Genomic DNA, 18958 nt, shown 5'->3' on the forward strand with positions numbered 1-18958 from the left:
ACCTTTGGAAACCTCTGGAAAATCAGAGCAAAAAAAATTGGAATTCAGGCAACCCTACATATATTAATTTTAAAACTGTCAATCTAAAATGAAATCATAAGTTTTCTGCCACCTGTTCCCATCACTACTCAGCTGTGCAAAAATAAATGAAGACTTTGCTCTTATTAATGAGGAACTTTTTTTAAAAAAAAGTCTCTTCTGTTACTGTAAAACTAATTCTCATTATTCTATAGATGCAGCAGCAAAAAATACAAACACACAGAAATGCTTATATCAGTGGACTGTAATAGTGTGAAGGCAGAAAGTAGATTTATTTTGAAGTTATCACACAAGTTGTTGGAAATACACGCCGGTCATCGGTCCTGATCAGCTCCAGCTAGTGTAGGCAGTGAGGAGTATAGTCCAACTTAAACTGAAGGGGCACTGATTCCCCAGGCACAATAAAGAATGAAATAAGGTTGTGTTTTTTTTGTCCCCCTTGTTCCTTTTTTCCCTTGAAGGAAAACTGCATCACTGTAATCATTAGTCTAACATAGGTGTAAATTAGCCAGGCATTTCCAGCAAAAAGAGAAAGAAAGTATCAAGAGAGAACAATGTACATTTTAACCAACTGTGCAACAGAGACTGAGATGCAGAGCAATCTTATCCCACCTCCTTCCCTCCAATGCCATTAAGCATTTCAATCCTCAAAGTGTATTAATTACACTGGACTCTTCGGGAAAATTCTGGTTTATATAATACCTATGCATATTTATTCTTGCTTATACAGGTTCTGCACCTTGTCACCCATTGAAAAGACCCCATAGGGCCACTAGACTAGTCTGTTGACTAGATCTCAGCCAGTTTTCTTCACTACATGGATGAAATAGCATGGGCCAGGCTTCTGGCCTGGTGTGTAAGGCTTGAAGTCCCCCAGGACTGTGTTTTCACATTGGCCTTGAAATGCATTTTTCAATAGTTCTGTGAAAGGCTCCAGACGATGAGGATAATAAGAAAGACGGAATTGACTGATAAAAGAGAAAATTTGTGTTAATATCCAAGTAACAAAAGCATGAAGATATTAATACAGTAATGTAAGAAGCTTGGCTATCTCCCTTTCCACTTGTTCAGGAAGATTAATTTATCCATGATCCTTTGAGGATTCTGGTCAAAAAGAATGCTGCAAATCAAAATTACTGTACTTTGAGATTGTTTTCAATTTAGAAAACAATACTTTTTATTTATTTTATTTATTTTATTTTATTTTTGGGACTTATATGCCGCCCTATCTCCCGAAGGACTAACAACAATAAAAACAATACAAAAGTTAAAAGAGATTAAATAAACAGCCCCAAAATAAATTAACTAAACAATTTAAAAATTAAAACATTTTAAAAAAACCCGTCATCAATCCAGGTCAGTCCGATGAAAAAGGAAAGTTCAGGTCGCGGCGAAAGGACCGGAGATCCGGGGCCATCCGGAGCTCAAGGGGGAGTTGGTTCCACAGGGCTGGCGCTCCCACAGAGAAGGGCCCCCCCCTGGGGGTTGCCAGCCGACATTGTCTAACCGACGGCACCCTGAGGAGGCCCTCTCTGTGTGAGTGCACTGGGCGATGGGAAGTCGTCCCCGGCAGCAGACGGTCCTGCAAATATCCCGGGCCTAAGCCATGTAGGGCTTTAAAGGTAAGTACCAGTACCTTAAATCTCACCCGGAAGACAACCGGCAACTAATGCAGCTCACACAGGAGGGGTGTAATATGGGAGTATCGGGATGCTCCCATCACAACCCGTGCGGCCGCATTCTGCACCAGCTGGAGCCTCCGGGTGGACTTCAAGGGCAGCCCCATGTAGAGAGCATTGCAGTAATCTATCCGAGAGGTAACGAGTGCATGAGTGACCGTACGTAGGGCATCTCGGTCCAGATAGGGGCGCAACTGGCGCACCAGGCGAACCTGGGCAAATGCCCCACAGGCCACGACTCCAATATGGTTTTCAAAACTGAGTCGTGAGTCCAGGAGGACACCTAAATTGCATGCCCTATCAACGGGAGGTAACACCTCTCCTCCCATAACCAAAGATGGAATCTCTTGGACAAGTCGAGATGCCGGTACGTATTAACAGTTATTAGTGTATGGATGGAATCTTACTTCTGCTTTTATCAGTACAAATCAAGAAATATTAACTTACATATCAGAAGGTCCAAACTCAATGTATATATGCTGTTTCATAAGCTTAGGTGGTGCAAAGAGACCCTGTCACTGATATCTGTTAATTTGATGGTTTTAGAGGTGAACAGATCTCTGAGGCCATCTCGTGGATAGGTACAGTATAGTATGTAAAGTAATTAAAAGACCTAGCTGTTTCCCAGGCATAGGGTCAGGCAGGTAGATGAGCCTTTTTATTGATGTGAGATTATTATTTATCCTATGGCACTGGGAGTTTATGTGTGGTGTATTTTCTATTTTAATCTTTTATTAGATGCCCAGATTCACTTGTATGAGATTAGTAGCTCTGCAAATTAAATACCTTGTTTCCCTGAAAATAAGCCCTACCTGAAAATAAGCCCTAGTTTTGGGGCAAAGCACATGCCTAAAAATCAAGATAGGGTGGGGATGGGGGGGTGGAGATGCCCCACGCGCCCCGCACCTGTTTACCTTACTGGTAGGACTGCCACAGGTAGGCCTCCCACACCCTGAAACTTGTCGCACCGCATGGCTTGTTGCACTGTTGCTGCTGGTCATGGGAGGAGGTTGTGCAGCACTTCGGGACATTGCCGCCACCCGTGGCCGGATGCCATGTGATGCTTTGGACTATTTGCAGGAGACCGCAAGGTGCACCGAGCCGTGGCTGCCAGTCGTGGCAGCACACTGTGCAGGATCCTTCTGCAAGCGGCAGCAACGGCCCAAAGGACCATGTGGCCTCCTCCAAATGGCCCAAAGCACCTTGCGGCCTCCTGCCGCGACTGGCGGCACTGGCATTAAGCACGATGCGGCGTCCTGCCACAACCGGGGTCCGGCTGCAAGTGGTGGCAAGTGGCCGCTGAAGAAGTCAGGCAGCAGTGCAACAGGTGTCGGGGCATAGGCGGCCTGGCTGCGGCAGTCCTAAAGTAAGACATCTCCTGAAAATAAGACCTAGTGCCTCTTTTTGAGGCAATAATAATAATAATTTATTTTTTTTAATTTTATTTTAATTCCATTTATATCCCGCCCTTCTCCGAAGACTCAGGGCGGCTTACAAGCTTAGTAGTAGCCTTCATTCTATGTATATGCCTGCTTATTAGGGCTTTCACACACACACCCAAGCGGCATTATTACAAAGTCGGCTTAATTGCCCCCAACAATCTGGGTCCTCATTTTACCTACCTCGGAAGGATGGAAGGCTGAGTCAACCTTGAGCCTGGTGGGATGCGAACCTGCACTAATTGCAGGCAGCTGGTGTTACTTAAGGAGGCATTAGCCCACTGCTCCACCAATAATAATAATAATGATGATGATGATGATGATGATGATGTAAGACCAGGTCTTATTTTCAGGGAAACACAGTAAATAAATGCCCAGGACACTTGTTTGCTCTAACCCTATGCCAAATGGTTAGTTGTGCTAACCCTGGTTATCAAAGTGGAGATGCAGTAATTGTGGGTTCTACAGAGAACATACCTTAAGTCTGAATCTCTATCACTGCCTTCATGTGGGATCTGCACCGTGTAGTCCAATGTCACCATATTCGGTTTGTTATTCACAAGGAGAACTGAGGTAGTAATGTCCTTGGTTAAATCACTCTGAGAAAGGAAGGAAGGGGAAATAATTAGTTATCTATGTTTATGTTTTTCTGCATTTGTTTCGTTTTGGCTTGTTCACTATGTTAAGCCAGCGCCAGATTGCAGAACAACACTGCTGCCATTTATAACCTACTTTTCTCTCTATTCTGTTTGATATAAGTAAAAAGACAAATTTGTAACACTGCTTGTTCCTCTTCCTTCTAATTATATCATAACATGCACTCTGCCTATAACACTGTGTGTTATAGTTGTGGTAGTATGGTAGTAATAATAGCACAATGCTGCTATAGAAAAGTGGTGGCTGGAGATTCTCAATTTTGATCTTTGCAATGCTAACAGGCTTATATTAGGGATTAGCCTCAACCACATCGACTAACATTTTATGCTTGGAGCCAAATATCTAATTCCAGTCTCTAAAGCACATGACTGGGATGAGAGATTTTTTTTACTATTAGATTCACGCCTTCATGAGCCTTCTAATCATTTTGCTATCTACATTTGACTCTACAATGTTCTCAGTTGAGTAGCTTCATATGTAATGGTACGGATATATTGAGATCTCAATGTTTGGAAGGGATATGAGACTAGAAAACTATTAGCTAACAATTTAATTAGCAATTAAAAAGTATATATATACTATACGAAAAAGCTTCCTATACAGGTAATCTCTTGAGTTACGAGCATTCACTTAACGCTCGTTCAGAGTTATGTGATGAGCACCCCCTAATGCTTATGAGCAAGTCCTCAAGTTAGCAATATTGCAGCACCACGGCAGACATTCGCCCTTACGTGCGACTGCAGTGGCTCTGCAACATTCACCCTGGTTATTCCCTCCCTCCCCACCCCCGCCTGGGTCTCCCTAGGCACCAGGCCTTCAATACTCACCCTGTGAAGATTGAGATCCTTTACTTTCTTGGCTGCTCCAGGCCTTCGGTGCATTTGCAGAGAATGGAGGGCTAAAGTAACGCAAGATCAGTGGGGTGAGATTTCACGCTACTGATCTCTCATGATTTCATGGTACTTTAGGCCTCTGTTCTCTGCAACAGAGAACGGAACTGAAGCTGGGAGATGCTTCCATGTGCCTCTGGAGGCTGGATCGGTGCTCCAGAGGCCTTTTTCAGGCTGTTGTGGCCCGGATCTAAGGCTGGGGGAAGCTTCCGCACACCCCGCTACCTGATCCAGCTTCCAAAGGCCTTTTCCAGGTCGCTGCTGCCTGGATTTGAAGCTGTGTGTGTGTGCGGAAGCATTCCCTGGCCTCAAATCCGGTCGGCAGGAGGAACCACAGCAGAGAGGAGACGGATCTTTTTCAGGTGAGTTCGGCGCGGCAGGGAGGGAGGGGGAAGCATGTGGTATCTTAGTGGGTCGGGGAGGCCTTGGGGGCCTGTTCCAGCAATAGGCCCTCCATGACCTTCCCCACCCTGAGATACCTCATGTTCGCTTAACGAGCCACAGTGCATTATAACGAGCAAGGGAGTGATCTCATACCTCGAAGGAGATTCACTTGACGAGTTTTCAAGTTACGAGTGGAATGGGCAGGCTACATTACATTCGTAACTCAAGGACTACCTGTATGTCTATCCCAATGCTATCTACTCGGATGCAGCAATGCTTTGATGTCACAGAAGTCAATGTTCAGATGCTTTTAATTGGAGACTACAATATATGCTCTGCTAATTAATCTATTCCCACCCAGCTCTGAAAAAATAGTAAAGAATTAACAGGTTAAACAGAATCTCTGGGAGCAACACAGGGGCAGATTTTCTTCTCCGTCTCTCTTGCAATATTATGAATACTAAACTATCTAAATAAAGTCAGGTAGCTTGATGCGGTCTGATTCTGCTTGACAGATTTCCTTTATATCTACCTGAAAAGTATTTTTAAAGGGTTACATTGAAATACATGGGACTGTAGTATAAAATGGTACCTTGCTATTATAATTAGCTCTGGTAAGCTATAAAAAATGTTTTTGCTGTTTTAAGATGTTTTAACATCACTGTCACAAAAGGTTAGGCAGAGTTTATTTCCAGCATTACCTTGTAGTAGATATTTTTCCCAGGAGGAGCACAACCTGTTTCCAAGATGTAGTCATAATTACGATGATCAATGACAAGAATGCCACCTGGACGAACCATGCTGGCAATATTCCTGAGAGCCTGTTTATGAACACCCTGGTCACCTAAGGATAGGTACAAAATTTCAATTAAATTTCTTCCTGTTCCCTTTAGACTGCTTTTTGCCTTCAAACCAGGGAAACCTCTGGCTAGCCTGGGCGTGTTTGTTTGTTGATTAACAAAGTAACAACACCTAAATTATGGGTATTAGTGCACTCAGATAATGAAATATATTTAAGATATGTAACCAAAACCCCACTACCCTTACAGCTACCCCTTTGCACCCCAAAGCTAGTTTTCTGGAGCTCCCCTTGCCCAAAACATTACAGCATTGCTGTAATAGAGAGCATGTCTGTAGAGCATGTGGCTTGTATCATCTGTTCTTCACATAGTTTTTAGATATGAAGTTAGAATCTGGTAAATTCATTTTTTTTTCAATTTACGAATTCAGGACAGGTAGTCCTCAACTTACAACAGTTCGTTTAATGACCATTCAAAATTACAACAGCAGTGAAAAAAGTAATTTATGACCAGTTTTCACATTACGACCATAGTATCCCCATGGTCATGTGATGAAAGTTCAAGTGCTAGGCAACTGCCTCATCATTATGACAATTGCTGTGTCCCAGGATCACGTGACCTTCTGACAAGCAGAGTCAATGGAGAAGCCAGATTCGCTTGACTAACTTAACAACTACAGCGATTTATTTAACTGTGGCAAGGAAGGTGTGTAAAATGGGGCAAACTCACTTAACAAATGTTTCACTTAGCAGCAGAAATTTTGGCTCAATTGTGGTTGTAAATTGAGGACTACCTATACTGAAATTTAGATTATCAATTCCCCTCCAGCACTAGCCTAAAATGAAAAAATACAAAATGTAATGGATCCAAAAATGCTTGAAATTTGGACAGAATCTGCAAACTAAAATATCTCCTATCATTATATCCATATCAGGAAGGATATCAAACCATTTGTTTTCCCCTAGTTAAACTGATGTTATTTTCAACACAATTTTTTGAATGTAAACAGATTATGTGAAAAAATAAGAATTTTATCATAGCATAAAATCCAGCAATTAGTTCTTCTTTAGTATTTAAAGAATTACTTATCACTTTAAATAAAAAAAAATGGTAGTAAGTCTTTTTCTGTGTAGACTTAAGGAAAAATCTCAGATTATCCCTTTCTATAGCACTGGCAATCCAACAAGCCTCTGTATGACAATCTTTTGACATTCACCTTTAAAATCTGGAAGATGGGCAAAAGAATTCCCTAAGCAGATGACAGCATCAAAGCCTTCACCCGGTTTCTGTAGATCCTGTGGCAAGGTGAGCCAGTTAGCCTCTTCAATTACTGCAGAACAGAAAAGCACACTTTATATAACTTAACTTCTGCTTCCTCATCATGCCTTGCTCTAAGTAAGAAAAGATGTTACGTTTCCAGTACCAAAGGGAAGTGATAATCATCAACTTGCCACCCTACTTCATATAATATGCTAAACCTGTGGTACTACATGACTTTAACATTGTATCTTATAAATAATGATTGGTGGTTTAATATGTTGTATGAACTGAACCAGTAAAGTTAAAACAAGTTGCGTCTTTGCATAAGGTGTGAGGCTAACCTCACACTTTTTAAAATGTGACTCCTCAGGAAAGTCTGTTATGAAACAGCTTGTCCCATACAAAAAATAATAATAATCCTCACTTTTCCCCTTTCATTCCATTCCCACCAATGGAAAACTTATTTCCTGAAGTCTTATTGTTACTGGAATAAATAGCTAAGAAAGAAATACTGAGCTTTCTATAGCATGCTGGGTTTGTGAATGTCTTAGTGGCACTTTTGCACATGTGCTAGTAGTCATCTGTGTTAAGGGCTGCTTCTATCCAGAAATTCCTGATCATTGTAAAATTGTTGTAACTACTATGGGCCATTTCCAACCACCATCCAGCTTTTCCTATATAACTTTCCGATTCTTCTGTGGACTTGTATTTTTGACGCTTCTGCAAATTTCATTAATTACCACATGACTTTGTTGCTGGGACTATAAAGGAAATAATCTTGGGTTTGTCCTTGAGCTAATTGTTTTTTATTAGATTCTGTAACTCAGTGTTGCTTGTTACAAACTTACTGTGCTAAAAGGCCTAATTATATTGGGTTACAGTAGACTGACACATCCAGAGGGAATGGCAAGAGCTATAGGTCCACAGACCAACTAAAACCTAAAACCATTCAAAAAGCTGGACGTGTGCTGCCAGGTTATGGCCAAGGAGAAATTCACATACAGTTTAATATTTTCAAGTTGTTTTTGAAGACTATGGCTTCAAAGATAATCCTCAAAATCATAGGCATTATGTACAGCTTTAATTAAGTGTCAAGGAAAATTTTATAGTGTTTCTTAAATGCTTTTCTCATCCAGGCAAGACATTAGGAGTTTCAGAATTTCTACACCTTTTCAGCCATCTCTAAAATGGTTCTGGCTCTTCTGCTTACCAAATTAACCAATCCTAAACTATTGGCACTTGACTAATACTTGTGGAGATTTAAAGGTATGCACACATGGGTCAAAGCAGTCAGGGAAGTACGTTAACCTGATGCCTCCAAATGTTGGCAACGTGTTCCAAAAGGTTAGGAAAGTGTGTTATAAAGCAGGTGTCTGCAACCTTGACAACTTTTAAGACTTGTGGATTTCAGCTCCCAGAATTCCTCAGCCAAGATAGCTGGCTGAGGAATTCTGGGAGCTGAAGTCCACAAGTCTTAAAGTTGTCAAGGTTGCAGACACCTGCTATAAAGGACACAGGCAATAGAGTCATAATTTCATGGATCAATTTTCAGAAGGCCAAATTAGTTTTCATTCTTGTGTGTTTATGAATGAAGATTAACAAATTCCAGAGGCAAATTATAAAGCCTTGACTGGGATGAGGAACCATCTATTCCCCACAGTACCCTACAGGCACCTCTTTCATCTGCACTCCAAATATATCAGCAGGGAGCACATTATAGCATTGGCATTTTGGCAGCTGCTCCAACAGCACTGATCAAATTTCATCATGCTCTTCTTGTCAAGACATAAATTTACTGCTAATTTAAACATGGCCTGGAAAAGATGCTCAAATGCTGTTGTTGGAAATATTCACATTGCAACAGAGTAAGGGCCTAGGACAAGAACTACATGGGGCTAAGTTGCTGATCAAGTCAACACTTCAGATCCAACTAGCACAATATACGGAAATGTTAAATAGTAGACATATTTATGTAATGACTGGAGAGTGCATTAATGATAGATATATCCCATGTGAACTGTATCATGTACTAGGTATGAGAAAAGTGCCAAAATAAGAGTGTTCAAGCACTGATACATGTCAATATCAAATTATGTCAAGTCATGCTAAAGGTTATAAAGATATATGGGTCCTTTGGAGTCATCAGACAGAATGAGCATTTTATATTAGCATTGTGCTTCAATTTTTCTGAAACTCAAAACTGGCCTGACTGGCTAAACTCTGAATTGTGAAGGTATGCAAGGGTGTGTAAATAATTGAGCTTTTAACTCAGAACAATAAAAACAGTAAACGTGAATTTGTTTCTACATGTTTGAATCTTTGATTAAAAAAGAACAGCATGAGAAGCACTTTCCATCCTGGAGTCTGACACAGATCCCAGTCTAGGGATTTTTGGGAACAGACCAAAATGTAGCACCTAACTACTGTTTTTTCTGCATTCAGACTCTGCCCTGGAACTAAATAAAAATGTTTTAATAGTTTGCTGTCAGCGGGATATGAATCAACTAAGAATACATGACTATAGACTTCCAAAGCTAATATTCTCCAGATTTGTTGGATCAAAAGTCCCAGAATTCTACAGGTTACAATCCAACATATCTGGGGTACATCAAATTGGGGAGGGCAATCAGTTAATATTCTTAAACCAAAAGTTAAGAGTACCCCAATGATCAAATGGATCTTCTTTTCGACGGTTCCATCGCTCCTTCAAGGCGTATTTGAGCATTTTGTCACTGGCATCTACACTGGTGACACTAAATCCTTCTTCAACCAACATAATGGAATCCACACTGTGCCAGAAATGGAGAGAGAAAATGATTTCCAGGTACTCTTTGAGGGATGAGATCTGAAGTAAACTATTTTTCAGATTAACTCAGCATAATAAACCCCTCCACTTACATTAGTAGTTACATTTTAGTAGTTCGAGGAAAAAAAGTCACCCATGAAAGTTAGGGCAATGGCTCCTATACTATATAAAAATCCTTTCCTAAGGCTGCATACACAGTATCTCCTACATGTATCTCTTAATAAATAAAAAATACCTGTACATATTCACTTTATGGCAAAGAGAAATTCAATTCTCCCTTCTGAAACAGCAGTATATTTGTGGGAATGATTCCTCTGATTTTATTTTTCTCACCTCTGGCCTTTTACTACATTATTACTTTTTAAATGGTCATCTTGATTAACACAGCAAGTAATCACATGCATTCCACAATCCTTGTCAACTGAATCAAGAAGGCCTGAGTGTAATTTCAAGTCTGACCAAACTCAGGCAAATGAACCATAGAAATCATTCAGAAAAAAGCAATGGACAATGGAATTGAAATGTGCCATAAATGTAACTTGTGATTACTTAAATCCACATCCAAATATAGTGGATATAACAATCTTACTTAAAAATATCAACAGGTTGTAATGAATTAAGTCCATACTCAAAGAAAAAATGATAAAATGTTTTTTTATTTTGCTTTTCTTGTATGTTCCTGCAAAGGCTTCAGGCAGCTAACTGTGTTGTAACAACAATCCAACCTCTCAGGCATTTTAAAAAAATAAAAGATAAAAATCTGTAAAATACAAATGTTACTGTATGTGCCCTCCAAACCCTTCACTTACAGCACAAACACCTACTGTGACAAACAGAAAAGATAGGTCATCAACATTTTTCTCATGTTTAAGAGGGATGAAGCTGACTAAATCTTAGGGGGTTCCAAAGAGTGGGAGCAGCTAATGAAAAAACCCTTTCAAAGTCTATCATGTGACATCCTCATAGGGATGAGATCCAGAGGAAGTTGATCCTATTTGATCTTATTGCATGAACTGATGAATATAGAATGTGGTCCCTCAGACAACCAAGTCTGGAATCAAATTTGCTCGGGATAACAAATGGCAACCCGTGCAGCTCCTCGAAGCAGCAAAGTCATCCAGCAAAATTGGGATACGCCCATCACATCTGGGCCTTTGGGTTCTGTACCAGTGGCAATATACAAATGCTCTTCAAGGGCACTTCTTCGTACAGCACATTCCAAATGGAGGTGAATGACTGTCAGTAGGTTCTTGTGATCCATGCTCACAACTGGCACACAAATGCAAAACCCTTCTAGCCACATCTATCACCTGTTCTTCCAGCAGTAACTGGGACTGTAGGAGGACCACCAAATTGCAAGCCACCATTCAGATTTAGAGATAGAATTTCTGAGAAATCATCAGTACCCAAATTAAAATCACTCCACATTGAAGGAATTCATTTAGAATCTATTTTTCCCCATCTGCACCTGATAGCACTGGATCAGCACTGTCACTTGTTCAAGGCAAGGGACAAGATGTATAGCTGATCAGTGGCAGCATACTGATGATACCAAAATTTACATCAACAGATTATTTCCCCTCCCCCCATGTAGATATTAAAAAGGAGTGAAGAGAGGAGAAAACCCTGAGGTACTTCACAAAATAGCAGCCTCAGAGATCACTCCTCTCTTACCAATAATGATTAAAACTATCACTTCAGAAAAGAAAGCCACTACAAGATAATGTCCCTCCCCATACCAATCCCTTAGGAATGGACCACAAATATCTTAGTTGATGGTTTTGAAAGTCACTGAGAGATCAAGGAAGACAAAGAAAATTGAACCTTGCCCCAATGAACTGCACAAGCATGACCAGTTCAGTTTCCTGCTGTATCCTGGCCTGAAATCTGACTGCCAAGTGTTCAAATAATCTGTTTCCTCTAGGGCAGGGGTAGGCAACCTCGGCTCTTTTATGACTCATGGACTTCAACTCCCAGAATTCCTATGCTGGCTCAGGAATTCTGGGAGTTGAAGTCCGTGAGTCATAAAAGAGCCGAGGTTGCCTACCCCTGCTCTAGGGTTTTCTGGAGTTGCTAGGCCACAACTTTCTTAATGATCATTTCTTAAAAAGGAATGTTAGAGACAAATTCAAAGTTGTCCAAAATGAATTGAGAAACAACTTCATGAGTAGGAGGTACACCAAGCTTCCTTCAGAGCTGACTGAATCCTCCCTCCTCAACAAAATAATGATTATTGCTCAAATCAACCTCCAAAAGCTCATCCAAAAGTCTTAACCAGACACGAGGCAGAAAGCCCAGTTGGAAGTAGCAGAATTAGCCCTTATTTGGAACCCTAAATAAGAGATATTTGTGCCTATAAATGCTTATTTTATCATCCCCTGAATATTCTTAGGCTGCTTAAGAATATTCAGCAGCCGTTCTGTTCTGCAAGTTTTCAGGTTTTTGTGTTACTGTACAATTATTTCACATATTTAAATCCATAAATATAAAAAGGGAAATAGAAACAAATGCACAGTATGCCATCCTAGATGATTCACACTAGAACAGGCATGTCAAACTGTCGGCCTGCGGGCTGGATGCATCACGATGAAACCGGGCCCACCCCATTGCCTGCAACAGGGGAAAAAGGTCACAATATGTCATGTGATGTCAGGTGATGTCATGAGTTTGACATGCCTGCTCTAGAAGATGTAAACTTCCAAGCTGCCCACCTTGACACACACCTACTGATACTTTTGTTTGTACAAAAATATGTTCAACTCATTCTGTTTACACTCACTTGTCTTGCAAAGGCTGGCCATATCATGAGGCAAAGTTGAGGTAGTTATCTCAGGCTGATTTTAGCTGAAAGGGCAGTAAATTGTTCATATTTGATGTATTAATCAAGTACAGATGGGGAAAAGCAGCAATGTTACAGGAATTTCCATGTATCCAAATATCTTTCGACTTGGAGGAAAGAATAGAAACTCTTTTTTCAGCCAGCAAAATATCTTGGGCATTTTCATTCCCGCACTACAGGTGGTTAAAAATGCATTCTAATTATGTGTTAAAAGTACAATAAAATAAATGTGTCAAACTATTTCTATTTTTGGAAAATATTGCTTTTATGCACAGAAAGTAGAAAAACAGGTAATGTGAGAGAAAACTGCTAAATGCAACAGTGGCATTAGGCATTATTTTCAAATTTTTATTTCTATAGACATTTTAGTCATTAGGCTTCAGCATGATGCAATCATAGGTCTTTAATCTGAAGACAGCCTAAGGCTCCAAACAAGCCTTAGCAATTTGTGGAAGAGAATCACCCAAGCTTATGCCGAAGTTTTAAGTCTTTGGAATGTCACAAAACCCCTTGATGTTTACATCCCCTTGATTCTAATTGTTCTGCTCTGAGTAATGGCCAAATTTGGACTCACTTCTTTCAGATACCAAAGGTGATGAACTTCTACCGGAACCCCTGATTGAGTGGGAGTTTGGAAAGGTGTGCCCTTTTAACAGGAACAAAAAAGTGAGTGAGGTTGGGAGACCAAATGCAGATCTCCCCTTTCCCACACACACCCCCTCGAGGAATTGAAAGGGGTCATTCCCAAGTGAGCAAGCACTATCACCTCAGGCACAGTCACTGCTGGATCACACACAGGTGCAATTGGGTCACAGATCTGAGGATTTCAACGCGCATCACATCTGCCGTCGAGAGGCAGCGCGAAGATCCAACGGAAGCTTTACGATTCCGGATTAAATAGCACGGAACCGCAGCTAGGGTGATACGCTCTGCCTGCACGTTTACCACAAAAACTCCCGACGTACGACAGGCAGGGAAGCGGCCCAGCAACACTTCTCCTCGCCACTCACCCGGTGCCGCAGGCCACGTCGAGTACCGTCTTGCAGCACTGAGCGCGCAGCAGCGACACCAGCCAGTTCTTATACTCGGCCGTGCGGCTCCGCGTATCGCCGATGTAGAGCTGCCAGACGCGCGCCGCCCGGCCGTCCGCATATTGGTCCGGGAGCCCCTCGGCTGCCACGCCCAGCGAGCGAGTCCGGTAGATACTGTCCACCATGGCGAGGCGGGTGGCTCAGGGCGAAGGTTGTGTGACGGCTGCTCCGACCTCGTCAACGGCTCCGGCTCCGCTACTCTAGAGCTGCCGCTTCCAACAATTAGGATCCCCCAGCTGAGCCGGCAGCCGGTCGCCAGAGGAACTCACTCCCGCCAGGGACCGCCCCTCGGCGCAGCCGGCCAATCGAAAGACGGGATAGCGACACTCCCCCCCTCCGCCCGCCGAAGGGCCATTCCTCTTCTCTCCGGCCTCCGCCTGTTCCTGAAGTTAGAGGTCTTGACCCAAGCCCGCTTCAGGTTTCTCAAGTCTTCCCAACAATATTGGCCACCGGGTAGCTTGTTTGGATCTGTGTTGGCCTTGCTGACTATAAATCATGAGAATGCTAGTCCAACATCGCTGGCGATGCTGCTTATGCTTCTCTTGGAGTCACAGAACACCCCATAACCTAGTGCTGAGTAAACACGCAGAGAATTTTTACAGACAAAAAAAATCGGACAGAACAGGATATTAATACTTTAGTCAGCTTTTTCTAAAATGTGATCTATTTATTATAAGTGATTTACGGTATGTATTTAAATTTGGATTTTGTGCTTCCACAAATGTGACAGTTGTAAAAATGTTAAAATATTTTAATAAAATATTTACTTCCCTAGTTTATATTCTGCTATTTATATCAAACTCCAGACTTAATAATAAAAAGCAACCAGCCACAACAACCAAAAAAACCCACTACAATAGCAATAGTTACCAAGTTCCTGGAGCTTGTTGAAAAAGCTGTATTTATTTATTTTTATTTATTTTATTTTAATTCCATTTATATCCCACCCTTCTCCGAAGACTCAGGGCGGCTTACAAGCTTAGCAGTAGCCTTCATTCTATGTATATGCCTGCTTATTAGGGCTTTCACACACACCCCAAGCGGCATTATTACAAAGTCAGCTTAATTGCCCCCAACAATCTGGGTCCTCATTTTACCTACCTCGGAAGGATGGAAGGCTGAGTCAACCTTGAGCCTGGTGGGACGCGAACCTGCACTAATTGCAGGCAGCTGGTGTTACTTAAGGAGGCATTAGCCCACTGCGCCACCAAGGCTCTTTTCTCTTCCTTTTTCTGAATGTAACGAGTGAATCATTCAGAGTTTGGAGATACCTGATTCCACACTTCTGGTTTTAAAAAGATATTCGTTCTCTCCTTTAAAAAACCCAGGAATTGGAATTCATTAACTTGTGCACTTTATGTGATTATGTACAGTGCATTAGTTAGGAGCTATCCAAGTGAACCACTTTCAAAGCTCCTTTGGGGAGTTGAAAGAAGATTGGAAAAGAGCTGATGTGGTTCCAATCATTAAAAACGGTAAAAAAAAGTGGATCCAGGAAATTATAGGCTAGTCAATGTCTGGGAAAATCCTTTTTGTTGTTGTTAGTTGCGAAGTCATGTCCAACCCATCGCAACCCCATGGACAACGTTCCTCCAGGCCTTCCTGTCCTCTACCATCTTCTGGAGTCCATTTAAGGTCACGCTTACTGCTTCAGTGACTCCATCCAGCCACCTCATTCTCTGTCTTCCCTTTCTTCTCTTGCCCTCAACCTTTCCCAGCATTAGGCTCTTCTCCAGTGAGTCCTTCCTTCTCATTAGGTGGCCAAAGTATTTGAGTTTCAACTTCAGGATCTGGCCTTCTAAAGAGCAGTCAGGGCTGATCTCCTCTAGGACTGACTGGTTTGATTGCCTTGCAGTCCAAGGGACTCGCAGGAGTCTTCTCCAGCACCATAGTTCAAAGGCCTCAATTCTTTGGCGCTCAGCCTTTCTTATGGTCCAACTTTCACAGCCATACATTACAACTGGGAAAACCATAGCCTTGACTATACGCACTTTTGTTGGCAGGGTAATTAAGCAGATGATTTGTGACCATCTAGAACAGTCATGTCAAACTGCCGGCCTGTAGGACGGATGCGTCACACCAAAACCGCGCCCACCCCATTGCCAGCAATGGAGAAAAAGTCCTAATACGTCATGCAATGTCACATGACATTGCGAGTTTGACATGCCTAGAAGAATAAGAAGAGTAGAAGTATAGAATAGAGCTGGAAGGGACCATGGAGGTCTTGTAGTCCAGCCCCATGCTCATGCAGGAGAACCTATACCATTCCAGGCAAGCAACTGTCTAGCCTCTTCTTAAAAATCTCCAGTGATGAAGTGCCCACAATTTCTGAAGGCAAGCTATTCCACTGGTTAATTGTTCTCACTGTTAGGAAGTTCCAACCATTGTTTCATGTCCTGCCTTCTTGTGCTTTGGAGAATAATTTGAACCCCTCTTCCTTGTTGCAGCCCCTCAAATACTGGAATACTGCTATCATGTCACACCTATTTCTTCTTTTCTTTAGACTAGCCCAACCCAAGTCCTGCAGCCGTCCTTCATATGTTTTAGTCTCCAGGCCTTTGATCATCTTAGTTGCTCTACTCTGGATTTTTTCCAAAGTCTCAACATCTTTTTTGTAGTGTGGTGACCAAAATTGGTTGCAGTATTCCAGGTGTGGTCTTACTAGGGTTTTATAAAGGGGTACTAATACTTCGTGTGATCTTGATTCTATGCCTCTGTTTATACAATCCAGGATTGTATTAGCTTTTTTGGCTGCTCCTGCACACTGCTGGCTCATAGTCAAGTGATCATCCACTAGGACTCCATTAACTCTCAGAGTTAATGTTTTTGAGCCAGGTTTCGCCTAATCTGTACTTATACCTTTGGTTTTTCCTGCCTAAATGTAAAACTTTGCTTTTCTCCACATTAAAACTCATTTTGTTGGATAGGGCCCATTGTTCAAGTTTGTCAAGAACTTTTTGGATCCTGAGCTTTTCTTCTGGGGTGTTGGCTATTCCTGCCAGTTTAATGTCATCTGCAAATTTGATGAGTATTCATTCTATTCCCTCATCTAAGTCATTTATGAAGATATTGAAGAGTACTCGGCCTAAGACAGAACCTTGTGGTACCCCACTGCTTGCTTCTCTCCATGTGAATGTAACACTATTGATGACTACTCATTGAGTATGGTTTTCAGCTAGCTTCAAATCCTGATGGTGCTGTTGTCTATTCTGCCTCTTTCTAGCTTACCAAGAAGTAGGTTGTGGTCTAGAAAGGAACAAGGCAATTGTTGGAAGCCAGAATGAGTTTGTTAAAAACAGGTCATGCCAGACAAACCTTGTTGCCTTCTTTGATAAAGTGATTAAATTAGTTGATCAGGGAAATGCTGTAATTATAATATATTTGAACTGCAGTAAGATATTTAGCAAAATAGACCACAGCCTATTTCTTAGTAAGATAAAACAATGTGGAATAGACAGTACCACTACCTGATGGATTTGCAGTTGGCTGACCTAGTACACTCAGTGTGTAATCCTCAATGGAGCTATATTTATGTGGAGGGAAGCATGCAGTGAGTACCTCAAAGTTCTGTCTTGGGCCCAATGCTCTTCAGCATCTTCATAAATGAGTTAGATGAGAGGAGGATAGAAGGCAGATTCATCAAATTTGCAAATGACACCAAGCTGAACGGAATTGCCAACACTTTGGAAGATATGCTCAAGGCTCAGAAGGATCTTGACAGACTTGAGCATTGGGCCCTATCCAACAAGTTGCAGTTCAGTGGTGAGAAAAGTAAAGTCCTGCACTTAGGCAGGAAAAAACAATTATATAGGTACGTGCAATACAAAATATCTACTGAACAGTGGTAATTGTGAGAGGGATTTAGGTGTCCTGGTGAATTACTTCTTAAGTATGAATGCTGCAGCTGCCAAGAAAGCCAAATGGAAAGTGATAGTACCACTCTGTACTACACTAGCGAGGCCACATTTGGAATACTGAGTCTAGTTCTGATCACCATGATACAAAAAAATATTTAAAGCCTAGAAAGACTGCCAAGAAGAACAACCTGGCGATAAGGAGTCTGAAGCCTAAATCATACCATAAAAAATTATGGATATATTTAGCCTAATGAAGAGAAAGCTCAAGGCAGACACAATAGCAGTTTCCCAATACTTGAAGGGCTGTCAGAGGGAAGAAGTTATCAATCTATTATCCATAGCACCTGAGGGCAGGACATGAAGCAACAGGAGGAAATTTGTCAGAAGAAGATTCAGCCTGGAACAATGGAGGTATTTCCTAATAGTGAGAATCAATGGAACAGCTTGCCTCTCAGAGTTGTGGGTGCTGCATCACTGGAGGTTTTTCAAGAAAAGATTGGACAACCATCTGTCTGGCATGGTACAAGAACTCCTGCCTTGTACAAGGGGTTGAACTAAAAGACTTCCAAGCTCCCTTCTAGTCCTATGATTCTAGGTGTTCGGTGGTTGCAAGAAGGGATATATTACATAGAATCTGTAAGAACACTATATGTAATCCACTTTCCCTTAAGCTCTCAGAGCAGATTGATATGGATTTCACATCACATAGAAGGTTGGAAACTCAAAGAATAACACCTGCTGTCCTCATCTGTTGACTCCCAAATAGGATGAAACACTTAGCCATTGTTTCCCAGTTACTGTAAATATATTGGTGGTTAGTATAACCGAAAACACCCTCAGAAAATATACACTGTGTTAAAATAGAGAGATTCTGTCCCCCAAGTATAGTGCAGAGCATGGCATAATGCAACATCTGTATGTCTCAGCTTTGCGAGGGATAGTGGACTATATAGGACTCTAAGGGATGCTACGGGAAGGTGGACTATTTATCTGATGGTTTCTGTCCATCCCAATCTGGCAGATAGGCACATTCAGTGAAGTAATGTCACCTGATACGTCCTATAAAGCAGGGGTCCCCAACCCCCTGTTCATGGACTGGTACCGGGCTGCGGCATGCCAGCAATCAGTCCACACAAACAAGCAAAGCTCCATCCATGGGATGCATAAGAATTTTCAGAAAATGAAAGAATCTACCATACGTGGGATGCAGGCAGCAC

The 18958-nt window shown here is 41.7% G+C and overlaps 1 protein-coding gene across 1 annotated transcript; it reads right to left on the reverse strand.

Moving 5' to 3' along the window:
* Nucleotides 1–14341, reverse strand: GNMT (glycine N-methyltransferase). Its single transcript, XM_081323071.1, has 6 exons — nt 13804–14341; nt 9810–9937; nt 7105–7218; nt 5790–5932; nt 3635–3756; nt 1–1007 (listed from the first exon to the last, which is right to left on the reverse strand). Exons 1-6 carry the CDS (start codon nt 14007–14009, stop codon nt 836–838), a joined length of 885 nt encoding a protein of 294 aa, XP_081179197.1. The 5' UTR covers nt 14010–14341; the 3' UTR covers nt 1–835.
* Between the last annotated feature and the right edge of the window lie 4617 nt (nt 14342–18958).

This window comes from Vipera berus (assembly GCF_964194415.1).
Source record: "Vipera berus genome assembly, chromosome: 1".
NCBI classification, from domain to species: domain Eukaryota; kingdom Metazoa; phylum Chordata; class Lepidosauria; order Squamata; family Viperidae; genus Vipera; species Vipera berus.

Coding starts and splice junctions, on each gene's coding strand:
- GNMT (XM_081323071.1), bottom strand. CDS start 14,009: ATGGTGGACAGTATCTACCGGACTCGCTCGCTGGGCGTGGCAGCCGAG. Junction 3,757..5,789: donor GGAAAAATATCTACTACAAG/GTAATGCTGGAA, acceptor TTCCTTTCTCAG/AGTGATTTAACCAAGGACAT. Junction 1,008..3,634: donor GATAGAGATTCAGACTTAAG/GTATGTTCTCTG, acceptor CTCTTTTATCAG/TCAATTCCGTCTTTCTTATT.